Source organism: Halyomorpha halys, unplaced genomic scaffold, assembly GCF_000696795.3.
Source record: "Halyomorpha halys isolate HHAL.00 unplaced genomic scaffold, Hhal_1.1 Scaffold764.1, whole genome shotgun sequence".
NCBI classification, from domain to species: Eukaryota; Metazoa; Arthropoda; class Insecta; order Hemiptera; family Pentatomidae; genus Halyomorpha; species Halyomorpha halys.
The window spans coordinates 279,908-295,097 of NW_027111457.1; the positions used below are offsets into that span (position 1 = coordinate 279,908).

The 15,190-nt window shown below is 31.4% G+C and overlaps 1 protein-coding gene across 1 annotated transcript in view; it reads right to left on the reverse strand.

The window, feature by feature from the left end:
- LOC106685979 (U-reduvitoxin-Pr21) overlaps positions 1–14,739 on the reverse strand; it is a 16,781-nt gene extending 2,042 nt beyond the window's left edge. The window contains exons 1-5 of the mRNA XM_067049497.1: positions 14,605–14,739; positions 13,508–13,531; positions 12,653–12,799; positions 11,445–11,553; positions 5,482–5,552 (exon numbers count right to left, since the gene is read on the reverse strand). Coding sequence (XP_066905598.1) covers positions 5,482–5,552; positions 11,445–11,553; positions 12,653–12,799; positions 13,508–13,531; positions 14,605–14,659 — 406 coding nt within the window. The 5' untranslated portion in view covers positions 14,660–14,739. The remainder of the gene's footprint in view (positions 1–5,481; positions 5,553–11,444; positions 11,554–12,652; positions 12,800–13,507; positions 13,532–14,604) is intronic.
- Between the last annotated feature and the right edge of the window lie 451 nt (positions 14,740–15,190).

Genomic DNA, 15,190 nt, shown 5'->3' on the forward strand with positions numbered 1-15,190 from the left:
AAACAATACATATTCAAAATAAATTTAAGTAATTTTAAATTTTTTGTTAAATTATAAAGAATTGTAATAATAAGAAGAGTTTTTGAAAAAATAATTATTAACTTCTCTAATATCTGTATTGTGTTAGAAATCTCGATGCTTGTAAAATAAAAATAAAGATATTAAAGGGACCACTTTAATTTTACTTATTGACAAAATCGGTAACTCGCATACGAACACAATATGTTTATAGGTATTAATTTGGACATATGGGAAAGGATAATAAAAAATTACTAAATAATTATAAGTTGAAACTTGATCAGATCATTTCTTATATTTATGTTTTACTTAAACTTATATATTTTATGAACTGTTAACAAATAAAATGCTAAGTAGTGATAATGCAATATTAACAACTTAATAATAATAATAAATAATAAGGATAGGTTACACAAGTTAATTAATTAATGAACACAAATATGAGCCCTTTTATTTGCAGTACATAAGAACAGTAGACCAAATAAAAATAATTTTCTTTCCGTGTTTAACAAAACAAGTGGAAATTTAATCTTAGTTCGGAGTAAGAGAATGAAATTAAGAATTGTTGCATCCTGTGAAGTGCCTAATTGAGCTGACCTATTGCAGACAAGAAGAGGTGAGGTAGTACTAACCCACTTAATAAGCACTAACATTCAGCAAAAGATTAGTCAAAATAAGAACCATAAAACCTCAAAAATGTTGATAATGTCAGATTTAATGTGAAATAATAAATTTCTACATGGACTTAATTTTATTTTTAGTTTGGTAAAAATGTAATATCATAATTGATAATGTATTTTGTTGGTGTAAAATTATTGACATATATATAATTAAACATTTTACCTAAACTATACAATGCATAACTAAGAAGTATGGAGGAAATACTAATAAATTGAATATATATTCTAAGGAAGGAAATTAGAAGGAAGATATTTTATATGTTATACACCTTACCTGTGATTAGAGAAATAATGCTGAAAAGCAATGAAATAGCGACCAGTACCTTCATCTTTGCAGTGGCAACTAACTGGTAAAACACCAGTCTCTTTTAAACCATCTTAGTTGACATTAAGTAAACATGAAATACAATACGCCCAGCATTAATTATTTTTTATAGTTGACAGTCGTGATGTGAATATTGAATGAGTGCATAATGCTACTTCTTAATTCTGTATTATGTTATTCCAGTTTTACTTTTTCTTGAACTATTTTAATTTTTGATATGGTAGGCTCTGTAATCACTATTCATATAAATAATTAATTTAAAGATATTCAATTTTGGTTTCTTCTTGACCTTAAACTTAAAATAGCAATATAACATTTTTTTTCAAATAAAAACAAATAACTAAAAGTTTTTCAATTAGTAATACATGTCATTTTCTCAGACATTTGTACAAGTAATTTTTTGTTCAATGTCGGAATGTTCTTATAATAATGAAGGGCGGTCTGTCCAAAAGGTTGCCAACCTATTTTGACCAGAATGTTACTGAATTACTAAAAGTCATCACTAATTAGCCGAATTTCGAAGCCGTTTTACCAGAGCGTAATGCCAGTCTTTGTAAAACACACCAAGAAATTACAATCATATATTGTTTTCTATATCCAAGTATCGTCTGAGCCTTTTAGACCGCCAGATCTCAAAACTATTCAGGGAGGGAAAAAGGAAGTACTTACTCCAGGCGGTGGAATTTAAAAGGTACTAAATTTATAGTTTTATAAATATATTTTTAGGTTAAGTTGGGAGGGCAGCAGTAGTAGCGTGGCAACGCGCCAGTCTACCAACCTAAAGGTCGTCAGATCCGAGTCCCGGTCCCACCCGGGCTTTTTTCAAGCATAAAATATACAAAACTCACTCACAACATCCCCCCGGGCATTTGTGCCACCCATTGGCTTACACTCGCAAAAAAAAGGCGTGGGAGTGACCAACCCACCCTACGAAAACACCACGTCAAAAAATGCCTGATGTCCTATAATTTCCTTGTAATACATCGCGCGAGGACTTGACCTCCATGGTATGTCGTCCATATAATAATAATAAGTAGAAAAATTTTTTCTACTTTTTGACTTAGTCAATTAAATTAGTTAATGGCATAATATGATGATATTAATTTCTAAATATAAATTGTATCCCAGTATATATGTTCACCCTCTTTATCTCAATTTTTGGAATTTATATTTGATCTGCCAAACTTTTCACTACAGTTGCAATTGGTCTTTATTTTGAGGTTACAGTTAATTTTCCAGCGCACCTAATTCTGAAAATTGCGGTGGAAAAGAGTAATTTTGTTTTCGGATTTTGATTTTAAAACGAATGCATTTTAGTCTCCACTTTTTGATTCGACGCGTACTGAAAGCGAAAATCAACAAAAACCGCAAGGTATTTTATGACTTGTCAAGGTTCCGTGTATATAGTTCTGGCACCAATTTAAGAGGCTTGGTACTCTTTATCAGAAGGGCTCGACAATGCATGTTCAATAGGCAAAGTAGCCTGGACTGGAGATGAATTGAAAGAAAGATGGGAGAGTTTTACGTTTTCTGCGTTCCGTTTTAGGTTTTCCTTCATGATGAAAGGATAAAGGGATGTAGGAAGGAGAAGATATCGAGGGAAGGCAGAGTGGATTAATAATCCAAAAATAGCGATAGAATGTACTAATCCACTAATGTGTATATCACTGGCTACCTGCTAAGAAGGTTAATCTTCATATTTATTTTTTTTCCTCACTCTCCTATTCATTTTATTATATCAAGGAGTTTTTTTTTCTTCTGATCCCTCTAAAACAAAAAAAAACATGAAATTAGTAAGTTGCATTACGTCTGGTTACATAATTCGAATTGGTTACTACCTTTTTCTACCATTGGTACTTGAAGGCGAACATTGAGATACTTATCTAGTGTTCTAATATGTCCGTTCCATGTGGGTTATTAAACAAGCGATTATGAAAAATTTAAAGGGTCTCAAGAACATTTGCATTTTTTTTTCCCACCCTCTTATTTTATTTATTTTTACCACTACAATATATAACAACTATATGTATATATACAATATTTACAAATTATTTTCCTATCTTCACCCGTGGATACTATTAGGATAGGGCAAGGGTTGGTAGTGGGCAATTTTTATGGCACTTTGTGCCTTTAATTTATTATTTTTATTTACTGAGTATTGGTGGAGAGGCGATTTCTCGAAACAGCGGATTGGCACAGGCTTTTAGCGCATCAAAGAATTTGCGGTTTGTGCATGATGGAGGGCCCGATCAACGCTGCTAACGCTGGAAGCGTAGACCCCAATATCGTCAGCATAGGCTGTTACCATTGCCTCTGGATGCTTGAGGGCCACTATTGGTGCCGTGAAAACGACAAACAATAGAGGACCCAGTACAGAGCCTTGAGGGGCTCCGCAGGTGGTAGGGACCGGAGGAGATAAGTCCTCACCAACACTAATTACAAATGATCTTCCACTAAGGTAGTTTCCGATCAGTTCACATAAAGCTGCAGGGATCTTGAACTCCTCCAGTCGTCGGAGCAGAAGCGGGTGAGACATGGCTGCAGTCCAGGTGGAGGCTGTAGCATTAGTATTCTTCATCCGCTCTATGGTGCGCGCTTGGAGGTTCACCAGGTGATGTTCGCATGCGACACCTCGTTGAAGTCCGGTTTGTTTGGGGGTGGGGGGGTATCACATCGGCTTCCTTACAGTGCTCCATGAGGTGGTAGACATTTGGAATTGTCATGTTTGTGGTAGAATATACCTCTGGGCTTGAAAATGCCTCGGAGAGATGGTACGTATAAGACGTTACCTTTTAGTGGGTCAGAACATTCTATTGTAATCTTCATTGATTCAAATATATCTTTAATAATATTACAAAATATGACATGATTATTACATCTGTGCAGTTGAAGTACTCAGAAGAAGTTATTGGCAGTGGCGCTACAGGCTATTACGTACAAATGGTGAGGAAAATCGAAACAACAATTGATGATAACTTAATTATTTTTATCCTCAGCTGACGTCTGCCCTGTTTTTTACACCAACCATACAATGAACTAGAGTGGGCATGGGGTAAAGTTGATGCGTCAAGGTACTCTCACTCTGTATGTTACTTCCCCTTCAACCGCGCTAAAGTTTTCCTTGCTGTCAACATTATTACAACCTAATTTTTTGTTGTGTTTATTAGTCTGTACTTATATATTGGGTTAATAATGTTTGATTGCGATTAAAAAAATGAGTATCATATAAAAAAAATGCGTAGCATTTGGTTGCAACAATCAAAAAGATGACAAAGAATCGATACAAACGTCTCTTTTCACCAATATGTTTTCAATGAATAAATTACTATAGTTAAAATCATTCATTAACATTTTTCCTATGTAAATGGTTTTTGGACATAGAAAGCAATAAAAAACAAACAAAAACTAATATTATGCTAAGCAATAATAATCATAAAAAAATATCATATAATCATAAAATAATATATTCTTTTCTTAATAGAGTTTCATTTCTTGAATTTGAACGCAGTAAATAAATTGAAGAATTCCAATCTTTATCAAGCTCTCAATTTATTTTACAAACAAAAATTAAATTTAAAAGTTCTTTTTCATTTTAAATTTGTACACTTTTAATACATATGGTCTCAAACCAGTATTACCAGGTCTGTAAAAAAAGTAAACAAATTCAAAATGAAAGATATATTTTTAATTTAGTTTGTAACATTTTATCTTTGTATTTTGTCGTATGAAAAACCTTTAAAAATAGAAGACAATTTTTATAAACACATACAGACATAAAACTAATTAAATTGGATTAAATTCCAGTCTCTGTTTCAATAACCATTGAAATTATTCGTCAAAAATTGTTACATTCACCCACCCAGATTAGATTCCCAAAAGAAAATAATGCACAAATAGGGAGAAACCGTGGGGATTGGTGGAGAGAGCATACCACTCCCTGTCTGAATAAGGCGGAGTAGGCATCCCTTATCTAGTCCATTCTTTGCTCGGTGGTTCCATACTCTTTTTATGCTAAATATAATGCATACCCTTTCATTATATTTTTGTAGCATAAATACTAGTGGTAAAGGTTGGGTTTCAGTGGTGAATATACTTTTTTCGGGGGCCCGGAGACGTTTCTCTCAGGATTCTTAGATTCTTTCCATGGCTTTGCCTGACGGCTACCATGATATTCTAGTCTCTCACTAAACAGAGTGGGGAAAGCAAAATTCGTTTCCGAGTCCCAAGTGAGAATCAAACTTTTCAATTTTAATTCCATGTTATCATACTTAAATATTTTTATTGTGAACAGTGATATTATGATAAGAATAGTTGAGACCATGATAGCGGTAAAAAAACAAACTTATTTTGCATTTGTTAAAAACTCATCACATTTGTCTAGATTTTTAGTTAATTTCAAAAAGAACGACCATCAACGAATTAAACACTATCTTTATGGGCATTAGTTGAACCTATTACCTCCATTTCGCCCCTTTCTCTGTGGAGGTTGTCCTTTGAAATTTGGACGGATCAACAGATCTCGATTCTTACTACCGGTATGAAGTTATGACCAAAGTTTCATTTATGTACATATTTTTTATTATCTTATCGTATTGTATTAATTTATCAATTTTTCCTTTAGCAGAAGCAAAATTAGTATGAATAATTCACAGCACGAACTGTATAGGTTGTCAACAATTTAGTTTGCTTCTTATACTGTGTAAGAGGCTGAAAATAAATGTTTGCCGTCACTAAATTGTTTTTGTGTACCTCCTTTTCCATCAAATATTTGCTATTAAAATGAGACTTGTTTAAAATTCTGTCAAAGTCAGCAGATGTAGTGGACTGTCTTCATGTTATTTGATGCTGATTCAATCATGCATACTTTCTACATTTTTCTGTTAGTTCTAAATAAAGATTTTCAATTTAATAACGATTTTTTTTAATCACTACATGTCAGCAATATACTTTTGCAGGGAACATACCTACTTAATTTCGCTGACTCAATATAACAGTATTCCAGGTATTATTTTTAGAAATAAATATATTACTTAAATTTTTAAAAGTTACATCAATTAATATATTCTGCATTTATTCACAGAGTTTTGGTCAAAACAATAAAAAAAAGCAAATAATCTTATCTTACAAATAAAATATTGCTCGAAAATTAAACACCATCCAACGGGACAGGTGTCCCCTTTGTAACACCCTTAGTTCAGATGATAAATAGTTTGATTGAATTGTATCTATTTTTTATTCTCCTTGTTCCCGTGTGTATGTTTAAGATTAATAATCTATTTTTCATTGTACTTGTTTATATTAAAATTGAAGATTTAGATTTGAAAAGTGTTTTTGAAATTGAGCAAAAACTAATATTTTTGCAAATAAACTTTAGCTCTAAATTCCCACACCCTTTTTTTTCGTCTTTCCCCTTACTTATTTTCGGCAATGAACTGATCTATTTAAAACTAATTGTACTAACTAATTAAAACTAGTTGATACTGGATTATATTATACTGGAGACGATGAATAGAACTATGAGAAGTAAAAACTATAAACAAGTTTTTATTATTTGTTTTTCACTGTCCCCAAGCTCATTCATTTTCTCAAAACTAATTTTTGATTAACCCCCTTCCAAGACAAATTAATCTTATACAACGATTAAATTATACAATCAATGCAATTCTAATTTCATAATTGTCAGGAAATTCCCAATATGTTGGGATCCAACTTATATAGGTTTCAAAATATAGATTTTATCATGAACATTATCATTTGAATTATTAGAATGTTTCAAATGTGTTAAACGATTTATGAAAAATTACCTTAATTATTAAATGATTTAATGTTGTATTACCAGTCAATGGTATTCGTGGAAGAGAGGATTTGGTCATAATTACAAAAATGTCATAACTTCGTTTGAATTGTTCGGTCAAGTTGGTTGTTCAAGATTCGATAATTCTGATTCCAATTCAAGATGTTAGCGGAAGTCATCAAAGAATAGAAACTACACTCCGTAGGGAATAAGCCTAACGGTCAGGAAGAAGAATTAATTGTAAGTCCTCGAAGGAAGGAATTTTCATTCTGCAGAGAACTAACAAGCAATTACATAGGTGTGATTTGAATGTATGTCCTACGGGAACTAGCCGTAGGTACATATGAATGGAATAAAAGTCAAACATATTAAAAAATTAGTGGATTAATGCACTGATCTAAATGCGACTATTTGCTATTTTCCAAGAGGTATCGATGAACTGAAGGTATCATTGAAGTAAAATATTTACAATCATGATAATATTTACATAGTTTATACATTACAACAATAAACAAGTGACTAATTAATAAATCAACACAAAATTTTACAAACATAGGTAGTATATTCTGGTGGGAAGCGATAAAGGTGTTAGTTCTTCCGCTAGGTAGCGTCACTACATCCGGATCTGAGGCACGGACCAACGGATCAAGAAGGCAAGGTTGGTCATCACCTTCGATAATCAAACAAACCAAAAGCTGTGTAATTAGAGATTTGATAACCTACTTCAAACTAAAAAAATAGTGGAAACTATTTTACCCTAAAAGTTACTAAAATATGGAACCAATGATTTTAAATCTGAGAAATTAGGATTTCTATTATAGGATGAAATTAGGACTGAATAGGAAAGGAAGTTACTGTTGTCAAATATCAACATTTGCAACTGGTAAGTGAACAAATCCAAAAGAGTTTGAAAAATTAAAATATTTCATTATATAGTAGGAATAATTTCAATATGTTAATTTATTTAGGAAATTTTATTATTTTCCTCCCAGAAATTGTTGCAATAACTCTCCTGATCACTGGAGCTAATTCCTGGGACAGAATAATAAGACAATAAGCTTTCAGGCTGTCTAAACTTCTATCATCCTTAATAGGATAGGCTGATGCCTTCTTCTTTCCTCTACCAAACTACTTTGTAAAATATATAAGAAGATGGTCAGGGTTGCAGTCAAAAGTGAAACAAAAATAGTTTACAACTATTTATTTTCCGACGTTTCGCCCCACTTTGCAGGGCTTCATCAGGTCTAAAAAGGTACAAAATGATGCGGGTGGGATCATGGGTTGAAGGTAGATAGGTGGATTGGTCAGAGAGGAGTTGTGTATTTTTTTCAATATACTCAGTCTTATCTAAGATGACAGTCAGGTTTCCTTTGTCAGCTCTAGTAACAATAATTGTTTTACATGAAAAATAATCATTTTTAATATGTATTTTTAATTTCTGGAACTTTTTAAATATTGCTTGCTTTAACCATCTTAAGTCTTCTCTTCCTGTTTTAAGGAAATACGTCAAAAGTGATACAGGACCGTTGCTCCCTGGGAGTCTTAGTGGGGCGGGCCTGGCCGGAAAAGATGGCCTTTTTTTGTGTTATGATCTTCTCTTGTGAGATTGTGACATGTTGTACATCGACCAACCTACCCGATATAATTGTCTGTTTGAGAAGTCTGATAAGTAAGGGTACCACTAAGGGTGGCAGTGGAGGGTATCCAACAATAATTGTACAGACATGGTTTGTTTAATATAACTGGGATTAGTAAATTATTTTTAAGCCTCCATCCCCATTCTGTAAAAAACTGATTATGACACATCCCTAATTGTATTAGTGAATACACTCATTTATATGTTATATACAAGAATTGTGTTGATGTATCCGCATAACAATAGTGACACCAATGTGGATAGTGACACTGAAGAAGATGCTGTCCTCTGGATTTGGAAAAAATTAGGAGAACAAATTTATGCTGAAGACTAGGTGGAATATTGTGATATATGAATAGAAGAGGAGGATATTACAATCAGTCTGTTAAACCAAACTAAAAAAAAACTGATATTGTATACCTCCGAACTTTTTATAAGTGAATACATTATAGTATATTTTGATGTATAAAGGGTTTTTGATATGTTTTATTTTATGTATCATTTTAATATTCATTTGTTTTGTTTATTCAAAAAGCAAGCTAACCAATTTTCATTGTTTATAATAACTTCGTGATTCAAAACAAAACCAAGATGGCGATACGTATTCTTCAGCCAACAAAGCCGTTGAATCAAGGCCATGTTGAGCAGATTCAAATATCATAAAAACTATTTTAACTCTTCCCCTCATAATTGAAAATACAGTAAATTAAAGGAAAAATAGAAATCAAGAAATAGTGCTACAGAATAATATTCAGAAAGTAAATCATTGGCAAAAGTCCCTAACTGTTGTGCAATAATCGATGTTTACATAGAACTTCGAGGTAAGTTTTAGTTTTTGAGGGCCATTGGTGTTTGGGGCGCGCAAGAGAAAGGATGTCTTCAGGATGAGGAGGTCCTCATCAATTTCTGTCAAGAAGGAATCCATCTTGGACGGTAGGACAGAACAATAGAAGAAAAGAAGATACCAGGGATCATCAAAGGAAGATCGTGAACTTGGTTAGTTTTTGCTATACGTAAAAAGAGATACATGTGTAAAATAGACTTTAATTTAATTAATTGAAATTATTGTAAATGCCTGTTTCTGATTGCCTAGCAACAGCACGCCCTGAGATATAGAGTCTTTTTATATAATAAAATTATATTATCCATTAAGTAGTAAAGTTCTTAATTTGAACCCAAATTATCTTTTATATTTGAAAAAAGTTATAAAACGATCTAAATTCTTTTTATTTTTAATATTTTTAAAAATTATTACAATATATATATATGATCTAATCTATTTTATCTCACTGATATTTTTTGTATGTTAAATACAGACATTTTATTAATCAACTATTTTAATAAAAATATACTTTGATTTATTGAGTTACCTCTTAATTTTGTAAAATAAAACTTATATTACATATTTTTATCATTCCAATGCAGCTTAATTACATTTTTACATGATTTTAACATTATGCAACATACATTGAAAACGAGTCTTCTTGAGATAAGTTTGACATTTCAAGAGCTATTAGATGTACAGATGTCTATTAGCACTAAAATGAAAGCTGTACTTTTACGGTTGTACAGTTTAGGTAAAAATTGAATTATATTCTTAAATTAATGTCCATTAGCTATGGAAACATAAAGTATACACCAAAAAATGTGACTTTAGATGGAAGTACAAAAAAAAAGTCTTGAATAGGTTATCTTTTTACTTCTTAATATATGGAACTCTATAAAAAAGAAAAATTCGAATTATAAATCGTAACTGAGTTTCCAGATAACTAAGTACATAGGGGGTTTGAAAATTCTCGGAATCACCACTAGATGTCAGTGCTAGAGCAACGAGGTTACCGCGCAATAATCACACATCCTTTGTGAGTGACCACGTGGCGTGAGTGTTAGTGACGACTCTTTGTTGTTGTTTTATGCGTCGTGAACCGAAGGATTAGGAATGAAAAAATTATCCGCAAGATGGGTGCTGTGGCTCTTGACATTGAACCATAAACTCACCAGATTGGATATATCCGAACAAAATATGGCCCATTTTCAGCACAACCAACAAGATTTTTTGCGCCAGCTTGTGATTAAAGATGAAACTTGGGTTCACTAACATATCCCAGAGACAAAACAGCAGTCAAAGCAGTGGAAATATACTGATTAACCAGAGAAAACAAAGGCAGTACATTCGGCCAGAAAGGTCATGGGCTCATTATTCTGGGATGCAAAAGGCATTCTGCTGATAGATTATCTTCATACTGGCCAAACAATTACGGGACAATACTACGTAAACCTCCTAGACCAACTATAGAAAAAGATATGCGAAAAAAGGCTTGGTTTGGCAAGAAAAAAAATCATCTTTCTTCAGGACAAAGCCCGCACAAGAGCTATTGCCATGGCAAAACTTCATGAACTGAGGTACGCAATGTTGCCACATCCACCTTATTCACCTGATTTGGCACAATCAGACTTTCATCTCTTCCCCAAGCTGAAAATTTTCATAGGTGGACAGAGATTTCTTACAACGGAAGAACTGACAGCCAAGGTGGAGAGATATTTTGCAGGCCTGGAGGAATCTCATTTTGAGATGGGATCAAGGCATTGGAACATCGGTGGACCAAATGCATTAGTCTACAGGGAGACTATGTTGAAAAATAAAAGCAGTTCTACTGAAGTAAGGCACTTCTTTCTAGTACATTCCGAGAACTTTTCAAACCACCCCCTATATTAGACTATTCTTTTTATAGCCTATTTAATCATGAAAATGTTTTATATAGAAAATAATTGACAATATTTGGAAATAATTTAAAAAAAGAAATGGTAAATAATAATATTTTAATGTGGTATTCATAGCCAGTGGATACATTTTTTTTTTTGTGGTAGGTAGTTTTTATTCAATATTAATAAGATTTCATACATAAGATATGAAGGTTATTGGTTGGTTTCCCTCTAATAGATTTGTAAACTGCTTTTAGGTAGTCAATTTAGCCTCATGAGGAAAAGTACTACTTTCTAGTAGGATGGAAGCACTCTCTGCGGGTGCAACCTATATGTCCATTTGGTGTACAAAAACAAGTATTACAATCCTCTTTCCAGGTAGTTCCAGGCTCACATTCTGCAAATTTAAATATATGACTGTATTAATTTAATTTAAAATACAATTATTGGTCAGTTAGTAACATTATGTCACAGGTTAATCATAAGTCATCCCGCACATCGAGCAGTTTTCCATTACTAAAATTCTGCTCATAATATTTAATAAATTTTTGAAAGTTCATAATAGAAATTTTGGAAATGGCCTACAAGGCTGGAGAGACGAACATGGCATATTTTTTTTTGACAATTACATAGATATTGCTGCAATAACTAAAACTCTCTTCACTCTAATTTTCAATATATTATTTATGTGTTGGGTCACCCAAATGTTATTTATTTGATACTTGTCCAGTAATAGTCACCCTATTCCTTTCCTTCCAACAAACACCATTAGTGTACTTTGTTATTATATAATTTTATTTTTGTTTTCTTCCGACCTGACCATAATAAAATTTAGAAAAAAAATTGTCTAAAATTTTTTCCTTTCCTTGCCTTAGATATTTTTCTTCTCAAATATGACAAAAAATAGTGATAACTTGAACATAAGCCCACCAATCTGCTCAAAACTTGGGGAAATAAGTTGGCTAATAAGTAAAAGTTGTGAGATGTGTGCACCACACCAAATTTTCAGCAAAAGAGTTATCTTATGGGTTGCCTTCCATTTTAATCAGGGAGATGTCATGGTTCATTCTGTGGGTCCATTAGGAAAGTAATTTTGTTTATTGCAGTTAAAAACTACAACACTACAACATATTGTAGAAAATAAGTTTTATTATTTAATTTGTAATTAATGTTGATTGGTAACCTAAAGCAATTGTAAATATAATTATAAATAAAACATCACTGTTAATGACAACATTGCTTCAGATCATGGAACACCTATGTTGCTTCTGTTGTGAGGGCTGTTTGCTGCATCCATTAGAGAAACATGTACTCTTTGTCTTTTGTTATAAATCCCTCCCTGATCCACAACGCAACATATTTTTTAACATCTAATTCCCATGGTTTTACATCCCCAGTCTCCAATAGGTATTATATCCTCACCCATTTCCCTAGGATAGACACTAATCTTTCCACTATAAATTCTATAATAAGTTTTACTTTCCAGATGAACTCACCTTTTGCCTCTCGTTTGTCTCTAATGGGTGGGAGTACCATCTTTATTCCTTGGCCTTTGCACAGTTCTCGTGTACATAGTGGTCTACCGTCATTATCACATATGCATGTATGACAACTATCCTTCCATGATTCGCCTGGAGAGCAGCCTATAAAAAGTGGTAATTTTGTAAGTGAATAATTAGTCTGCCATGGGAGTAACAATGCATTAAATAAGAAATTTGTACAAAATACATATTATTTTATACTAAATATAAAAGTTACATAAATAAATAAAGGAGTACTTGACTTAGGTTTTATAAAAGAAACTTTGAAGCACTCAATACAATTTACACAGTAATACATTAATAATTTTTGTTATTTAACAGGCAAAAGAAAAATGTTTTCTTCAATATAAATTTAATGAATACAAGAACAGTTTAAGTAATTATAAAGTTTTAGTTGAAGTCTAAATGGGGTGTAAATCTAAATGTCTAAATAAATATTGAAAGAAGAACAAGAGTTGTAGATAAAACAATTATCAACCAACTCAAATTTCTGTATTGTGTCAGATACTTGGATGGTTGCAAAATAAAAACAAAAATAGTAAAGAATCTCTTTAATTTTACACACTGACACAATCTTTCGCTCACATACACACTCTCTGTGGTTATAGGCATTCATTTGGATACAGAGGAAAGGGAATAAAAAAATACTAAATGTTTTTAAGTTAGAACTTAATCAGATCATTCATTATGTTTGTTTTACTTAAAATAATATATTATATGAACTGTTAACAAATTAAATGCAGATAGTGATAATGTAATTTAATCTTCAATTTGCAAATTATTATAAAAAATACTACAAATGTTGCTTACTTGTTTTCCTAGTGGCTGCTCCACCTGCAAAAACAAAGAGAAAGGATAAATAGTACGACCAAGTAAAGTATTATGTTAATACTTAATAATATGTTAATACTAATAATATAATATACTTAATAATATGTTTATATGTTAATGTTAATACTAAAACAATATTATTGGAGTTCTATCAATGGGTAGATCCTCCACATGTTTGTATCATGTCACTATGTCATCTACAGCAAATTTACTTGTTGTATATATGTAAATATATTGTATATATGTAATAAATAAATTATTAAAAAAAACAATATTATATTTTCAAAGAATTATAGTATACATAATCAAAAAAGAAAGGTTCATAAGAGTGCTACATATTGGATAAGTTGGTTTGATATGAAGTAAATTGATATTATTTCAAATAATTGGATGACTGTTTCTCACTTCCTACAAAATAGTGCTGTACATTGTAGAGTCAAGCAGAGAAACAGACTTGTTTAAAATAATTTAGAACAGTGATTACGAATTGGAGATCCAGAAAATAAGGTTGTAATCATCAAATTAGTCCAAACAAATTTTTGATAAAAACCGAGAAATAACCTTCTAAAACAGTTGTAATTAGCAAGAATTAATATTCGTATAAGTATTAATATTTAAATATTTTAGATTTTTTTTTTGTGCGCATTTAGACTAAAAAAACCTGCAATAATTTCGAGCTGCAAAATATTTTTCAAAAAAGAACCATAAAACTCCAAAAAGGTTGAAAACGTTAGATTTAAAGTAAAATTATTATTTCTTACATAAACCTCTTATTTTACTTTGTAAAGTAACATTTTTGTAAATTTTTTAGTGGAAATTATTCTTAATTTTTTTGTGGGGATTTGATTAAAATATATCAGAAGTATAACATATTTTGTGAATGTAAAATATATATATATAATTAATTATTATAATTTAACAATGCACTATCCCATATAAGTATGGAGAAAATATTAATAATTAATTATATATTCCAAGTAAGGAAAACCACAAGAAAAATGTAATTATATCCTGAAGCATATAAACAATTATGTGCAAGTGTATATTTATTATTATTATTTAACAAAGTATCTTACCAGTGATTAGCGAAATAATGCTTAGAAGTAATGTAACAACAACCAGTACCTTCATCTTTGCACTGCTAACTAACTGGTAAAACACTTGTCTTTTATAAAGGTCTTAGTTGACATTAAGTAAACATGAAATACAATACCTCTAGCATTAATTATTTTTATAGCTGACAGTCATGGTGTGAATATTTGACTGCATACTGCTATACTTATTTTTTCTGTATTATGTTGCTCTTTTTCTTTAACTATTTTAATTTTTGATATTATAGGCTCTGTAATTACTATTATTATAGTTTCTTTCATTTAAAGCAATTAATTTGAAGATATTCAATTTTGGTATCCTTTTGATCTCAGACTTACAATAGTAATATAACATTTTTTTTTTCAAACAAGAAAACAAATTACTTAAAGTCTTTCAATTACTAATACATTAAATCTTTTCCGTGGTACTTGTACTAACAGTAGATTTTTTTTGTCTTATGTCCGGGCGTTCTTAAAGTCAGATAAAAAGAGCAGTCTGTCTAAACGGTTGACACCCAATTTTGATCTGAATGTTACTGAATTACTAAAAGTCAATGCTAATTAACCGAAT